This window comes from Coenobita brevimanus, chromosome 65, assembly GCF_032717465.1.
Source record: "Coenobita brevimanus isolate Jiangsu-jjx chromosome 65, ASM3271746v2, whole genome shotgun sequence".
Lineage (NCBI taxonomy): Eukaryota > Metazoa > Arthropoda > Malacostraca > Decapoda > Coenobitidae > Coenobita > Coenobita brevimanus.
In genome coordinates, this window is record NC_137018.1 from 22491222 (window position 1) to 22509146 (window position 17925).

Genomic DNA, 17925 nt, shown 5'->3' on the forward strand with positions numbered 1-17925 from the left:
AGGCACGTCCGGATAATGGTCCTGTAGGGATATTGGGCCCCAGCTTATGGACTTGTACTTATGGACCCTAACTCAGAAAAACACCTATACAACTCCCTCTGGACATGCATAGCACCTATTTAAGACCCAACTCACACCAATAAGGCACATAAAAGACTGAAATAAATGCAAAAGAAGCATAAAATGAGGTTTTTGAGGTAGGTTCATACAATATTCAACACTCTGGGTACTTACAAGTCCATGGCTCCTGGACTGGTAGTTACGGACCCTAACCTAGCCTAACTCAGAAAAACACCTCCCTACTGCACATGCATAGCACCTAAGACACAGCATATTCACACCAATAAGGGACATAAAAGAGTGAAATGAGGTGTTTGAGGTAAGTATAGTATGAAAAATACAGTAGAGTACAGTATGAAACATTCTGCCTACTTACAGCAAGTCCATGGCCATCTCGATGAATAACCGCCTCCTCTCGGACTCTGACAGAAAGAAGGATTTCCCTGAAGTTAACTTCCAATACACTGTTCATGAAGTTCAGCATTGAACTTAGTCAATGTTCGTGACTCAGAAGTCCATTCTCTTCACAGTGCGTACTCTTTGTCTAACTTATGCTCCATTGTAACTTTCTACAAGAGTTGCACTCTGCACTTCAACTCTTTCCACTCTTATAATCATTTTCTAAAGCAAAAACACACAAGCCTATTTACATTAAATTTCTAGTTCAAAAATTGTTTGTCTTTTCACTCACAACTGTAAATCTTTAACACAATGCACTGTTTTTTTCACTGCACAACACTAAAATTCTGTGTGGTCTAGTGGAGAAATTCTTGTTGTTTATTCACTGCTCTGAGTCCGAGAGTATCACTGGCAGGTGACCTAGGGGTGTGTCGCTGGGTCGTGGTGATGGCGTACCAACTGCAGACGACTCTGAAGACAGACGCAAACTCACGTCGAGCGGTGACTCCACCATGGCTGATGTGCTGGGCTGTGGCTCGGAGCATGAGGGCCTGTCTTGGGGAGGCAACAGAGTGGAGCCAGGGATGGGCACAGCAGGAGTCACGTCAATCGTCGGTTGATGCAAGGAACGACGATTCTGACGATTGATGATGCGCTGCCTGAAAGCACGCACTTCCTCCACAAGTTAAAAGGGCCCCATCTCCCTGTCGCAGTCCGGGTGTTCCAGGTAGTCCAGAACGAACTCTAGGTGTTCCCGGAGTGTGCTCAGCTTGGGGATGGCTGGAGTTGTGTCATGCTGAGAGGAGTCAGCATCATCGTCGCCGTCCTTGTCGGAATCTTCAAGCTGGGTAGTGACACCTGCAACTGAAGATGCAATCTCGATATCAGACAAGGTCTGATACCCAGGATCGCCCTCGCCGTCATCCAACCACTCACGCATATTGTCCACATCAACATCGTTGCCATGCGTACGTAGACGTGCGTGGAAGTCTTCCACGTCAAAACCTAGGAAATCGTACTCCACATTCGTTCCGAGAAGCAGACGAGACCAACCACTCTCTAGAGTCTTGACAGGGATTTCCTTCCATGCACTGGCCCAGTTGTAGATTGCAGACTTGATGTTGTAGCGGTGAAGGTTTTCCAAAGTCCGCTGGCCTCACGTGTCCCGTCCCTCCCTGCGCTTGTCCTCGTCCTTGAGAACAACCATCACCTCTTCCAGGAACTTCCTTCGGTACAGCCTCTTCGTTGCCACGATCATTCCTGGGTCCATTGGTTGGATGGGAGCAGTCGTATTAGGTGGCAGAAACATGCACCTAATCCGGCCATTCTCAGGCCTTTACCTGGTCGCGTAGGATTCCCAGTGTCTCTGTCTGGTAATGTACGACCTCCTTGACGAAATGGCAGTGGAACCAGTCTTTGAAGATCTGGGCTGTAAACCATGCCTTCAAAGAATGGTACCAGACGACAGGAAGGACATCCATCACCCCACGAAGACACCGAGGCTGCTTTGCACGGCCAACAATAACGGGCTTAAGCTGGTGCATGCCGTTAGCATTGGCACAACACAAAGCAGATATCCGTTCCTTGGAGAGCTTGCGGCCAGGTACACGCTTCTCCGTCTCCTCAGCTAGAGTGTTCGTTGGCAAAGAGCGATAGAATAAACCAGTTTCGCCAGCGTTGTAGACTTGACCGAGAGTGAGGCCCTCCCTGTCGATCAAGCCCTTCACCTTGTGCTGAAACTCGTCAACTCCATCCTCGTTAGAGTCCAAAGCTTCGCCATGAGACTTACGGTTGGTAAGGCCATGCCGTAACTTAAACGCGAAGAGCTAACCCTCGGATGCCTTGAAGTCTAGGCGTCGTGAAGCCTGGCGAACTTCTCAGCAGCAGCCTTCAGCTCCGTACCACGTACCATCACACCAGCAGCACGTTGCTGTCGATACCAAATCAACATGGAGCGGTCGACTTCAGCAAATTTGGGAGTAAACATCACCTTCCTCTCCATGTTGTGTTTGCTTTTCGATGAGAAATCAGTCGTGTACTGCACGAGTTTGTCTCGGGATCTCTTAATATCAAACAAAGTAGATCGGGCCAGGTTGAACTCGCGGAGGATGCGGGAAGAAGATCACCCCGCATCTACTTTCTCCAATATCTCCTGTTTCTTCTCCAGAGTCAACACCACTCTCTTCCTCTTCTCAGGCGGCGGGGCCATCATCACACACATGAAGGAGAGGCACGAGAGCAGTAGGAGTGCCTGCAGCAGGTAAGGCACCACCACAAAAGCGAGCACGTGGGCAGCCATGATGACGAGCGTGCACTTGCGACAAGAGACAGGCGGAAAGTGGGGAGCATGCAGGGGCGCTCTAGCAGACGTCGGAGGAATGACTTGCCACAAACAAGCTGTCCCGCGACCCACGTGCCAAGTTCAAATTACTTGGTGGTGGCCAGAATCAGGGTCCAATTAGGATGGAGAAATAGAAGAAGGGAAGGACGGGAAGAAGGAGTATTTGTAAGGAGACAGGAAAGGTTACAAGAGGATGAGAAAAAGGCAGAGTATAAGAGAGAAGTGGAGGAACAATTAGGCAAATATAAATTGGAGCAGATAGGGGACATGGAAGCTGTGTGCAGGATATTTACAGAAGAAATATGTGCAGCATGTGATGTGGTGTGTGGGATGAAGAGAAGACGGAGGGGTGTGCAAGGAACAGTGTGGTGGAATGAAGAGGTGAGACAGGCTGTGGCACAAAAGAAGAAAGCATACAATGAATGGATGAGAAATAGGGGCGTGGAAGAAGTTGAGAGGTGGATGAGAGAGTTATATGTAGAAAGAAAGAGAGAGGTGAAAAGGTTAGTAAAACAGAGTAAGAAGAGAGTGGATGAGGAATTTGGAAGGAACTTGAGTGTAAAGTGAAGGGACTGTAAGAAAATGTTCTGGAAAGACGTGAAAAGAGTAAGACAAGGTGGAAGTGAAGTTAGCAGGGGAGTGAAAGATAAAAATGGTAGATTACTAGTGGAGAAGGGAGAAAATGTGAGCAGATGGAGAGAACACTTTAAGGAATTGCTGAACATAGAGGATGGAAGTAATGTGAGTATAAGTGGCTGGGGAATGGCTGGGAGAAGGAGGGAGGTGAGAAGACAAGAAGAAATCAGTAGGATAGAAGTTATGGAAGCAATGACGAAAGTTAAATTGGGGAAAGCCCCAGGAAATTATGGAGTGTGTGGTAAAATGCTGAAGCAAGGGGGAGAGATAGTAGTAAAATGGATGTGGAAAATGTGCACATTGGCCTGGGAGGAAGGTAGAGTCCCAGAGGATTGGAAGTCAGGTATAATTATTCCCTTATACAAAGGAAAAGAGGAAAAAGAAGTGTGTGGTAATCATAGGGGCATCTGTTTTCTTAGTATAATAGGAAAGGTGTATGGTAGGATACTTACTGACAGAGTTAAAGAAAGAACAGAGGAATTAGTTGGAGAAGAACAGGGAGGCTTTAGGAAGGGACGAGGTTGTGTAGGTCAGATATTCATTCTTAGATCTTTAGTGGAAAAGTTTCTAGAGAAGGGAAAGAAGTTGTATGCAGCTTTTATGGATTTGGAGAAAGAATATGACAGGGTGGATAGACAAAGATTGTGGAAAGTATTAAGAATATATGGAGTAGATGGGAAGTTGTTGAATGCTGTGCAGAGTATGTATGATGGTGCTAAGGCTGCAGTGCATATGGATGGTGAACTGAGTGAATTTTTCTCTTTCAAGGTTGGGTTGAAACAGGGTTGTGTCATGTCTCCATGGCTGTTCAATCTGTACATGGATGGGGTAATAAAAGAGGTAAAAGGTAGGGTAGTGGATGTTGGAGTGGCCCTGGTGAGAGAGGGTAGTGTCTGGAAACTCCCTGTACTGTTGTTTGCAGATGATACTGTGTTGTTGAATGAAGATGAAGGAGAGCTGCAAGGCTTGGTGGATGAGTTTGGGAGAGTGTGTAAGAAATGGAATCTAAAGGTGAATGTAAGGAAGAGTAAAGTGATGGTCTTTGAGAGAGGTGAAGTCAGTGAATGTACACCGAGGTTGGATGGTGAGGAATTGGAAAATGTGAGTACATTTAAGTACTTGGGTAGTGTGATGAGTAAGGATGAGGTTTGGAGGGTGAAGTGCTTGAAATGGTACAGCAGGGAAGAAAGGTTGCTGGTTCCTTGAAAGTAGTGATAAGAAGCAGGGCTGTGAGCATGGAAGTGAAAAAGTTACAACATGACAGTATTGTGATACCAACTCTAACATACGGAAGTGAAGCTTGGACGTTGTTGGAAGGACACAAGTCAAGAGTGAGAGCAGTGGAAATGAGTTATTTAAGAGGAGCCTGTAAAGTCACATGGTGAGACAGGCTGACAAATGAGGATATAAAGGAGAGTTGTGGTGTGGATGTGGATGTGATAGGAAGTGTTAGGAGGAATACACTGAGGTGATTTGGCCATGTGGAGAAGATGGAGGGTGAAAGACTGACGAAGAGAGTGTATGTGAGTGAGGTGGAGGGGGGAAGAGGTAGGAGGAGGCCAAGGATGAGATGGAGGGATGGGGTGGAGAGGTATATGAGAGAGGGGGGTGTGAGTTGAGAGTGGGGCAGTGAAATGGCGGGGGACAGGGCGACGCAGAGATGATTTGTTTGTGGCCACCCCGAATGGGATTGAGGCGTCTTGGAATAGATAGATAGATAGATAGATAGATAGATAGATAGATATATATATATATATATATATATATATACATATATGTAGATATATATGTGTGTATGAATCATTTCCTTTCATTTTTGAAGACTCCAACATGCTTTTATGCGTCAGTCTTGGTCACCTAATGGCGGCTCTCCATGCTGCACAATCTACTGCAGCCTCCATGTTCAGTCCTTTAACCCTGAGGTCACACTTAATGACCTCGTTCCATGTCTTTCTCGGTCTACCCCTCATAACCCCACCCCCACTATTAACACCTCTCACTCTCTGCACCCAATTACCATCCCCATCCTCTCCACATGCCCAAACCACCTCAATCTACCTCTCCTCATCACAACACCAATACACTCCAGTCCCATCCTACCTCTTAACCCTTCCATCGTAAACCCAGCCCCCCCAGACCTTGCATGCAGTGAAGCACTGCACATCCACCTGATCACTGTCATTTCTGTACGTCTGAGCCTGTAAATATCCTCCTCCTTTACTGCCCAGGTTTCACTACTGTACAACATGGCACTCCTAACACATGCTGCATACAAAGACCCCTTAGCATGTAGGGAGAGTTCTCGCAATGTCAGGAAAGGCAATAGCTCCTTGAACTTCTTCCAACCACTTCTCACCCCAGTCACTCCAGCATACAACATGTCTCCCAAATAACAAAACTCTACCACACACTGAAGAGACTCACCAGCATGTTCAATCCTTTCCCGCCTGACAGTTTCCAACTGCTTTCCCAGACACGCCATACAAATAAAATCAGCATTATCTCGCAGTCTACCTCTGATACCACTACATCTCTTGTGTGCCCATTTATCACAAACATTGCACAAGATGGAACTACTTCACACACCCTTGTGGCAAACTGTACATGGCCACTCTCCCTTGTCTTTGACAGTACCGCCACCAATCCTAGATATCATCACTTTTGTTTTATCTGCATTTACCCTTAAGCCCTTGTGCCCCATACCATCTCTTCACTTCATAAATCTTTCCTCTGCCTCCCTCTCATTCTCTGCAATCAACACAAAATCATCATATCCTGTGACTAATGCAAGAAAGCCTTGGTTTAATCACACTTGTTCTAATGCTGTCCGCAACAAGGAGAGGGCCTATAAAAGGTACCGGAGCCAACCCACCCCTGAATCATACCTTTTATACGTTTCTGCCCGGAATCATGCTAAGCCTGTTCTTCGATCTGCTAAAAATAATTTCATCCGTACTAAATGCTCTCAACTCTCTAACTCAAATTCTTCCCGTTCCTTCTGGCACCTTGCCAAAAACCTCTCTAACAACTTTACCTCATCATCCTTCCCGCCTCTTTTCTACTCTGATGGCTCTGTAGCTATTTCTTCCACTGATAAAGCAGATCTCTTCGCTCAGACTTTCTCCTCCAATTCCACTATAGACAATTCCGGTACTGTTCCTCCATCACTTCCCCTCTCTGACTTCCTCATGGCTGACATTAAAATTTCTTCAGCTGATGTATTTTCTGCCGTTGCTGGCCTCATTACTAATAAGGCATATGGGCCTGATGGAGTCCCTCCTGTTGTTCTCAAGAACTGTGCTTCTGTGTTTACACCCTGCACAGGCAAGCTCTTTCACCTTTGTCTATCTACTTGTACCTTTCCTTCTTGCTGGAAGTTTGCTCCCATTCAGCCAGTCCCAAAGAAGGGTGACCATTCCCAACCCTCTAACTATCGTCCAATTGCTTTAACATCCTGTATCTCAAAAGTTTTCAAGTCTATTCTTAATAGAAAAATTTTAAAGCATCTTTCCTGTCACAACCTTTTTTCTGATCGTCAGTATGGGTTCCATCAGGGACGCTCCACTGGTGATCTTCTCACCTACCTTTCAGACTCCTGGTCATCCTCCTGTCAGGACTTTGGCGAAAGCTTTGCCATTGCACTTGACATCTCTAAGGCTTTCGATCGAGTCTGGCATAAATCTTTAATTTCCAAACTGCCCTCTTACGGTTTCTATCCTTCTATCTGTGCCTTCGTCACAAGCTTCCTTTCTGGTCGTTCTATAGCCGCTGTTGTAGACGGCCGTCGTTCTTCTAGATCTATCAACAGTGGTGTTCCTCAGGGCTCTGCCTTATCACCAACTCTCTTCCTTTTATTCATCAATTACCTTCTACGCTGTACATCTAACCCTATCCACTAGTACGCTGATGACTCCACCCTTCACCGTTCCATTCGGTTCCCACAACGTCCATCTCGGCAGATACTTCAACAAACAAGGGATGAGGCTATGGCACACCTAATGTCTGACTTGGCTCGTATCTCTGACTGGGATCAAAATAGTCTGGTTGTTTTTAATGCATCAAAGACTCAGTTTTTACACCTATCAACTCGACAAAATCTTCCACAGGTATACCCACTAATGTTTAATAATATTCAGCTTAATCCTGAATCGTCCTTGAACATGCTTGGGGTTTCATTTACTCGGGACTTATCTTGGATAGATCATATTACATCTCTTGTAAAATCTGCTTCCAAGAGATTGTGTGTGCTAAGCCGACTCCATTCCTTCTTTACCCTTGCACAATTGTTGACTCTATACACGGGTTTTATCCGCCCCTGTGTGGTGTACAACTCTCATGTGTGGGGAGGCTCCCCATATACAGCTCTTCTCAACAGAGTGGAGTCAAAGGCTATTCGTCTCATTAACTCTCCCCCTCTTACTGACTCCCTTCAACCTCTGTCTCTTCGTCACACTGTTCCATCTTTATCTCTTTTCTATCGCTACTTCAATGGTCACTGCACCTCAGAACTGTCCGCATGCATTCCTCCACCTCTACGACGGGCGCATAGCACCCGTCTAGCAGCAAACTCTCATTCCTTTTCTGTCCAACTCTCTAATGCAAGAGTTAACTGTTACTCCCGGTCCTTCATTTATGCATTTATGCAACAAGTCAACTCTGGAACTGTCTCCCTCTGTCTGTATTTCCTGCTTCCTATGATCTCCAATCTTTCAAACGCAGTGTGTCCAGGCATCTCGAAATGATCGGATCTTGAATTTGGCTCTCTCTTGTATTTTGTTTTTCTCTTGGAAGAAACAACAATTGCAGGCTCGCGGCCTTTGGTTCCTTCTTCCTCGTATAAAAAAAAAAAAAAAAAGAAAAAAAAAAGCATACAACATCTCCCATGGGAGTCCATTTCTGAAATCACATGAGAGGGCTTCAAGTACCATGATAAACAACATGGGACTCAAAACTGATCCCTGATCCACACCAATGTTCACGGAAAACTCATCACTCAAATCTCCATTCACTCTCACCTGGGTGCGAGCACCCACATACATAGCCATAACCACCTTAACCAGCCACTCCTCTAAGCCAAACTTTCTCACTGCCCACTTCACCAACTCTCTAGGGACTCTGTCAAAGGCCTTTTCCAAATTAACAAAAACAAAATTCAGATCCCTTCTCCTACCAATATGTTTTTCCTGAAGCTGTCGAACAATGAATATGGCATCAGTGGTCGCCCTGCCTGGCATAAACCCAAACTGCATCTCATCATTATTCACTCTTTCTCTAATCATCCCTTCTAGAACTCTCTCCATTACCTTCATTATCTGATCTAAAAGCTTTATACCTCTATCATTTCCTCTTTCCAGGGCATCACCCTTTCCTTTATACACATTTACAAATACTGTACACTCTTCAACCAATCATCTGGGACAACACATTCATATATAATCATACTTATCAGGTCAGTGACTAACCTCACTCCTGTATCTACTGAGGCCTTCAACATTTTGGCAGTCAACCCAGACACACCTGCTGTCTTCCCCACCTGCATCCTGCCTATTGCCTCACAGTAGCAGCGTCAATCAAAGGCCAAGGGCCAAACACTGGATCTGCTGGCTCCAAACCTTCCCTGCCCCAGTCAAACTCCTCATTCAACAACTGGCTATAATGCTCTCTCCATGCATCTTTAATATCTCCACTGTTATCCACTACCCTTCCTTCATCATTCTTCACACACTGCTCACCTACAACATCCCGATTATCCCTCTTCATCTGATTTGCCACCTTAAATATCATATTTTCCTTTCCCCATGATTTAGGTTATCAAGTAAAAGTCTCTGCGACTCAGACTTCACCCTGTATACCTCTCTATGCATGACAGCCAAGTATTCCTCTTTGTTACAACCCTTCTTCCATTCCCAGAAAAGCCTTCTTTTCTCCTTAACTGCAGCTTCTACACCCTCATCCCACCACCAAGTTACTTTACGTCTTGGTGGGCTTCTTGTCCAACCGTATATTACATCAGTAACTCCCAAGAGATTGTTCTTGAGGGCTCTGTACTGTTCATTAACACCACTGTCTACGGCTCCCTGTTCAGCAACCATTCTCCTCATCTCGCTATAGAAGGCATCCCTTACTACTTGGTTTTCCAGCTTCCATGTTTTCCTCTTTCTCTCTCTCTAGTGGTATATATATATATATATATATATATATATATATATATATATATAGTGGTAAGTGGGTGCACTCACCATCCACTTACTCAGTGTAGTGCTGCTCTTGGGTGTCTGCCCTTTCCTCTCCTCCATCCTTCTTTCCTTCCATCCTCTTCTGTCTTCCTTTCCTTCATTCTGTCCTCATCCTTCCGCCTACGGATGACTTTACACTCACTCTTCTGTCTTTCTTTCCTTCATTCTTTCCTCTTCCTTCTGCTTGTGGGTGACTCTACACTGAGTGACAAGGCAAATGGTTTCCTGTACACCTGGAAACCATTTACTATGGTGCGTGGTAACCAAATAACCAGATTTTGGCGCCTGGTGGTTTAGTGGGTAATTACGGTGCTCCACTCGGACTAAGCCAGTGAAGGTTTACATCCAAGGGGTGGTTGGGGTTTATTGCTCATGTAATGCCACTCACAGATGAGTGAGGCTGGTCACTCTTATCTTAAATGTCAGGACCAACTTGCCTAGCCCCGGGCTCCTACACTCCTCATGGGGCAATGTAGGACTGGATGATGATGATGAATAAATATACACGCCCGCTTTTCTCCATGCTGTGGTTGACAAATTATACTCTTCCATCACTTCTGGTTTCTCCCTATTCACCAACACAACAAACGGCATTGTAGGCGCTCTTTTATCTTAACAGCTGATGTATTACTCTTATCTAAATATATTTCCAGAAATCACACAAGAACACTTAAAAAACTCTGAAAAAGTTTACACAGGTTCTATTCAGAACTGAGATAAAAGCTACACATGGAGAATTCAACATCTGACTGACCCATATGGAAGTGGTGAAGACTGTGTGGATGTTCTTGAGAAGGGCTGTGTGGGTCCTGGGCCAGGAGCAGGGCCAGGTTTGACACATACACACATCCCATTTAGTTCCCCCACCAGAGAGAAGCCTTCAGGGGCCACCTTTGATCGACTCAAGATGATTATGTCTGTGATGGTCTGTGTTGCCATCTTCTGTGGGACTTGCTTGTAGCACAACTGTCGCTTTTTGAAGGCTTTCTGGCCTGCAGGGGAGACAGAAGATGAAACTGGAATCTATCTATCAGTCTATTTATCTACCTATAGCCTTTATCCCACAAGAGGTGGCCACATATAAATATTTTTCGTCACCCTGTCTTTTGCCATTTGGCTACCCTTCTTCCAACTCATAACTCCTTCTCTCATATACCTCACCATTCCATCCCTCCATCTTATCCTGTCTCCCCTTCACCCTCTTTCCAGCCAACTCACTGACAGACACTCTTCTAGTCAGTCTCTCATTCTTTATTCTTTTCACTTGGCCAAACCACCTCAGGTCTCTCTTACCACTTTCAATCACATACACACCAACCTAACACTCCTTCACTTCCTCATTTGTCGTCTATATGACTATATCTTCATGTAATTCCACATGCTCCACTTAGATAACTCATTTCCAATGTTCTCACTCTTGACTTATGTCCTTCCAGCAGGGTCCAAGCTTTGCTTCCATATGTTGGAGTAGGGATCACAATGCTCCTCATCCTCTAAACTTCCACTTCACTCATCACACTACCTACTGTACATACTTAAATGCCCTCACATTCTCCATTCTCCACTTCCTGACCCTCCAGCCTCACTGTGCATTCTGTGACCTCATTTCTTTCAAGGACCAAACCTTTACTCTTAGCTCTTTTAGAATTTGTTCCTTACATACACTCCTCCCACACTCATTCACAAATCCTTGTAGCCTCCATTCATCTTCGTTTAACAATACAGTATCATCAGCAGTACAAGCAGTTTCCAAGCCATACCATTCCTCACTATGGATACTTCAACATCCACTGTGCTGCCTGGTACCACTTTTATGACCCCATCCATATATTTACTAAATAACTGGGGAGACATGACATCCCTGTTTCAATCCAATATTCAGATCAAAGAACTGATTTGGTTTACTCCCCACATGCACTGCAGCCTTACCTCATATGAGGCCCTCAGTAATATACCGGGCTATCCGCCATAAATATATACAGTAAACTCGCCCAGAACACGTTCTCGCCGAACGCGCTCGCAATTATACACGGTTAGTGCTGGGATATGTTTAAGATAACGTAAGATTAAAGAACCATTACGAAAACTATATATTTACGCAAGAGAGGCCTTTGATAGGCCAAATCCTCGAACATCAGCTCAGCATGCACGGTTTGTTTTGATCACGTGATGTGATTCGCTGTACTGCTTTTCCTCAGTGCTGTATTTGTTAATTAAATATTTACAGTACTGTTCTGGTAAGTTTATGTGCAAGTTAAAGTATTATTAAATAACGTTCAAGCAAGAAATAAAGTCTTATAACCAGTTTTCTGATAGGCGTCATAATATTATCTTTTTTATTTGTTTGTTAAATATTTGCTGTACTACTTTTCCACAGTACTGTATTTGTAAGTTAAATATTTACTATTCTGGTATGAACTTGTAAGTTAAAGCACTTAAAGAAAGTTAAAGCATTAAATAAAGCCTTGTAACCAGTTATAGATTACATAAGATCAGTGGGTTCCAAGACAATTCACCATCATGACAATTCCCCGTCAAAGCATGAACGATTCCCCAACAGGACAATTCGCACCCTGTATGATTCCCCGTCATTCTATAAATATATTAATTAATGAATACTTTTATAAATATACTTATTATTAACTAATCAATACTTTAATAACTATATTTCAGGGGGATCCATCAAAGTCTATGTTGTCTTGTTATTGTTGAGATGGCGAACTGGCTTGACAGCGAATAGTCCAGAAACCATTTTGCTCCCTAGACTCCCTAAACATGGTATTTTGCTGTTATCTGCCATTGGTAATCAATATGAAGCACTTTAAGTGGTTAGAAGGTTTATTTAATGTTATAACTTACAAACAGAGTACTGCACAGCAAAACTTCGACATACAAATACGTAAACACAAGGCAACATTCCGATGGCGACTGGTTTCGGCATCGGAATGTTGCCTTGTGTTTAGGTATTTGTATGTTGACGTTTTGCTGTGCAGTACTGTATTTGTAAGTTATAACATTAAATAAATTTCTAACCACTTAAAGTGCTTCACATTGATTACCAATGGCAGATAACAGCAAATGACCACGTTTAGGAGATCTAGGGAGCAAAATAAGGAGTAGTTAAACTTTACGCGGTTTCGCGCCGAACGCGCCACGTTAGGAACGAAACCCACGCGTTGGGGGCGAGCTTGCTGTATATTAAAAAAGAAACAAGCAATCAAAGTTTTGCGACCTTTAAACTGTCCTATCTTTGTAACAGCTAGAGTTATCTTGATATTTTTTTTTTTTAGATGCAGCTTTATGTATGTACTTCCTTGCAATAACCTCATACTTGTTATCCATGAGTATTCATAATGATAATGTGTGATGAGCAAATTATCACCCACCACAGTCAGACTGAACCTCTGATAATATGTTATTGACTATTATTAACAACTAAAATATGGCATAGAACTTAAAAATACTTTAGTATGATCTCAATGGAGCACCATACTATTGACTGAAGACAAAGTGGCTATGACATTTCAGTATCTGGATTTCATTTTAGCAAGTTAATGGTTGAACAACTTTAAGCACATTTTTTTTAAACACCAAAAAATACAAATACAGTTGAACCTCTTTGGTTCAGACCCTGTTAGTCCGAATTTCGGTTAATTCGGACAGAATTTTAAAAATATGAATTCCAAAAATGTCTCAAATAATTTGAAAAATATTTTCACTAACGGGGTCTCAGATCACGCTAGTTCGCAACAAGGGCCCCTTTGTTGAAACACACACAAGGATTCGTACCATCAACTAGTACACCTTTTTTTCTTTTTCTCATGTACAGTATTTCAAAAGTCAATGCTCCTTACCATGGCTCCTAATGCAAATGGTGCCTCTGGAAAGATTAAACGTGTCAAGAGGAAGCATGTAACATTAAATAATGCTGATAGTGATCAAATTAAAGCTGGTGTTTCTGCAGGAAAACTCGTAGTAAAAGTGTGGTATCACCAAGGAAAGTGTATCAATCATGAAAAAAAAAAAAAAGGAAAATCACGCAGCTTGCTTTAAAGTCTGGTATTACAGTGAATGTGGTGAAAGTAAAAAAAAAAACTCCAAAGCTGCCACTGGATACAACTCAAACTACAAGAGACTATTTATAAACGCTACATACAGCAGTGACTGCACAGAGCCTATCTATCTATCTATTGCCAGACGCCTCAATCCTGTTCGGGGTGGCCACAAACAAATTGCCACCACGTCGCCCAGTCCCCCGCCATTTCACTGTCCTGCTCCCAACTCACACACCCCCTCTCTCATATACCTCTCCACCCCATCCCTCCATCTCATCCGTGGAATCCCCCTCCCTCCTCCCCCCTCCACCTCACTCACATACACTCTCTTCGCCAGTCTTTCACCCTCCATCCTCACCACATGGCCAAACCACCTCAGTGTATTCCTCCTAACGCTTCCTATCACATCCACATCCACACCACAACGCTCCTTTATATCCTCATTTGTCAGCCTGTCTCTCCATGTGACTCCACAGGCTCCTCTTAAACAACTCATTTCCACTGCTCTCACTCTTGACTTGTGTCCTTCCAGCAATGTCCAAGCTTCACTTCCATACGTTAGAGTTGGTATCACAATACTGTCATGTAGTAACTTTTTCACTTCCATGTTCACTTCCCTGCTTCTTATGACTGCTTTCAAGGAACCAGCAACCTTTCTTCCCTGCTGTACCCTTTCAAGCACTTCACCCTCCAAGCCTTCATCCTTACTCATCACACTACCCAAGTACTTAAACGTACTCACATTTTCCAATTCCTCAACATCCAACCTCGCTGTACATTCACTGACTTCACCTCTCTCAAAGACCATCACTTTACTCTTCCCTACATTCGTTTTCGTTTTTTAAAGGCTCCAACATGCTTGCATGTCGGCCTTGGTCACCTAATGGCGGCTCTCCATGCTGCACGATCCATTGCAGCCTCCCTGTTCAGTCCCTTAACCCTAAGGTCACACTTAACCCGCCCCGTCCCGACGACGTATGGGTACGTCACCACGATTTGCATTTGCCAGTCCCGGCGACGTACCAGTACGTCGTGCAATTGCAATGTGCATAATTTCGACAATTTTCAAATTTCGCGCTTGATTTGCGGTACGTACCCTCGCCTGACCTTCCCCTACCTGCCATCAGGCGGGGACACTCGGCGACTCCGCGCGACCCGCGCTAGCCCGCCACTCGTCCACTCACCTGGTAGCCACGGTCCTGCTCAGACATGGCTAAGAGAGGTCTCTCAGAGAGCGAAATTCAAGTCGCCCTGGACACCTTTACCGGCGACAGTGATTCCCCACTGGATGACGAGGAGATGGACAAGGATTATGTGCAGCCAGAGGAGGAAGAAACCACCAGCAGTGACGAGGAAGTTCCGTCACCAAGGAAGCGGCAGTACGTGACTTACTGTGCTGCTAGAGAGGGGCAGGAGGCAAAGAAGGCACGTGGTATGTCATATCCTTATCCCCAGCGTGCCTTGGAAGCAGAATTCGAGGTCAAGGACGAGGACGGAGACGTGGGACGTGCTGCCACGTGGTATGGGCGGGAGGTGATTACCCATCATGGCCCAGAGCGCACACCACGTCGTCTAAGCAGGTATGGGCCTAGCATTCTGTTTGGGGCGGTAGGAAGTGAAGTGGAGGGAGTGGGGAGTGAAATGGACATTCCTGGGATTAGGGAAAGTGAAAGTGAGGTGGGTGAGTCATTGCTCTCCCTACGCAGTGTGAGGCGGCAGAGTGGATCACGTGGGCCAGTGTGGGTGCGTTCATTATCACGTGGGGTTGTGAGGGAGGGGGAAGGTGGGGAGGAACCACTCCAAAGCACGTCTTATGCTCCCCAATATCCCCTAACACGTGGTCGAGCAAGGTTGCGTGAGAGAGCACGTGGTGTGGTAATGGAGGGGGAAGGTGGGGAGGAACCACTCCCCAGCACGTCTTCTGCTCCCCAATATTCAACTATTTCATCCCCACAGCCCCCTAATGTTCCTCAAGGCCGTAAGGGTAAGGGAAAGGGTAAAGGCAGAGGGAAGAGGAGTGACAGTGGGGAAGCCCTCCGTACTCCTTCTCCCCAACCTCCCCAACCAGGATCTCCTCCCCACCCAGACGAAGGCGGTGATGGGGACGAGGGATTTGTGTCGTGGGATTGGGAGGATGGGAGTGATTTTTCTCCCCTCATTCACCCCTTCACTGAGCAGGGGCGATCTGGCTGCATTGCACCAGGTATTCACTGTAATTCAAGCAGGTTGGATTTTTTCCACCTGTTTTTCAGTGAGGCCTTCGTAGATCAGATCGTGTTTCAAACAAACCTGTTTGCAAGCGGCCAGCGGCTAGAAAGTGAAAGATTGGGAACAAGGAGTAGGCATTCTATGATTTATGATTACCCTGTCTCCATTCCAGAAATGTTCTTATTTTTTGCCCTTGTCCTTTTGATGGGTATAATAAGAAAAAATAGAATTCCTGCTTACTGGACTATGGACCCTGTTATGTTTACCCCCATATTTGGTCAAGTGATGAGCCGTAATCGGTTTCAACAAATTCTAAGTCGCCTCCATTTTTATGATGCTAATGACCCTGCAAATGCAAACAACACTGACAAAATGAGGCAAATTAGGCTGGTCTTTGATCACCTCAGGCAAACCTTTCGATCCTCATTCTATCCCTATAGAGATCTCGTCATAGACGAGAGTCTCGTGTTGTGGAGAGGCAATATTTCATTCAGACAGTATATACCCAGCAAAAGGCACCGTTTTGGGTTCAAGATCTTTGTTATGTGTGACTGTAGGACTGGATACATGCAAGACATAGTCTTGTACACCGGTGCACAGACAGACATAATAGAAGATCGAAGTATAGGACTTTCGGGAGCAGTGGTAAAGACGATGATACAAGACTACCTTCATCGTGGTCACGTTCTCTATCTCAACAACTGGTACACTAGCCCTCTTCTCGCTCGTTATCTTCACAGACATGAAACGGGAGTCTGTGGAACCGTAAAGGTGAACCGGCGTCACATGGTCAAGGTAGGGCAGAAACTTGCAAGGAGTGAGGTTGTCTTCTTCAAAGCAAACAACATCCTTGCAACAATGTGGAACCACAACAGAGAAGTAAGCCTCTTGTCCACGGTTCACCGCCCCTTGATGCACCGTACTGATTCTGTTGATTACCATAGCGAGAGCAGGCGTCGTGTTTGGAAACCTGAATGTGTCATGGACTATAATATAAACATGCGCCTCGTGGACCAGTCAGACTCCATGATATTGACGGTAGAGTGTGCCAGGACCACGATGAAGTGGTATAAAAAACTGTTCTTTCACTTGCTAGACATCACTGCTCTGAATTGCCACCACCTTCACGCCATGACCACAGGAGTTCAGGAAACCTTTGAAGGGTTTGTGAGGGAGCTCACACGAGAAATCTTTGCTAAGTATGCTGTTGAAAGGCCCCAACAGTGCCCCCGCACTGCCCATATTACCCACACTCCCCAGAGAATATCCGCCCGCCATTTCCCCACTCCTATCCCTCCCCAGCCCAACAGACCTAGGCCCCAGCGCAGGTGTCACGTGTGCAGTCATTCCCAGGTGAGACTCACGACACAGAGGAAGGACACCCGCTATGAGTGCGTGCAGTGTGACGTGGGTCTGTGTATTCACCCATGTTTTAGTGAATATCACACGTTGCTGCAATTTTAGCATGGTGTGAATGCGAAAGGACGCTGAAATTATGAGGTAAATGCGACAGACAGACGCTCTGTGAAAATATCAGTCATGTGGATCGCCAAATATTAGTATAAAGTGCCTACGGGTAGAACATAAGTGAAAACATTGGGTGTAAGTATATAAATCTGCCCTAAGTTGAAACTTACATAGAGAGGGTTGTTTGATGCGATATTCTGTCGCTCAGTGCAATAAATACGGCCCCTTATTATATATTTTCTATTATGTGACATTCTTACGGGTATAATATAAGTTCAAATTATTGTATATGATGATGTATATTCTAAGTCAAATATTCATAGCGTGTCTATAAAGATAAGATTTCCTGACGCTTAGTTGAATGAATAAGGCACGTATTAGTCAAAATAAAAGTCAGCAAGTGATAAAGTGAATAATTAGTATATAAGTGTGTGAGTGAGTTAGTATATAAGTGTGTGAGTATTATGTATGACGTAACATTCCTTGCGAGGGTATTTTCAGGCGATATTCTCACGCTCACTTG

The 17925-nt window shown here is 44.8% G+C and overlaps 1 protein-coding gene across 1 annotated transcript in view; it reads right to left on the bottom strand.

Annotated features, from left to right (window-relative positions):
• Mvb12 (multivesicular body subunit 12-like Mvb12) overlaps positions 1-17925 on the bottom strand; it is a 453420-nt gene that overhangs the window by 187748 nt on the left and 247747 nt on the right. The window contains exon 4 of the mRNA XM_080276626.1: positions 10427-10664. Within this exon, the coding sequence (XP_080132752.1) occupies positions 10427-10664 (238 nt within the window). The remainder of the gene's footprint in view (positions 1-10426; positions 10665-17925) is intronic.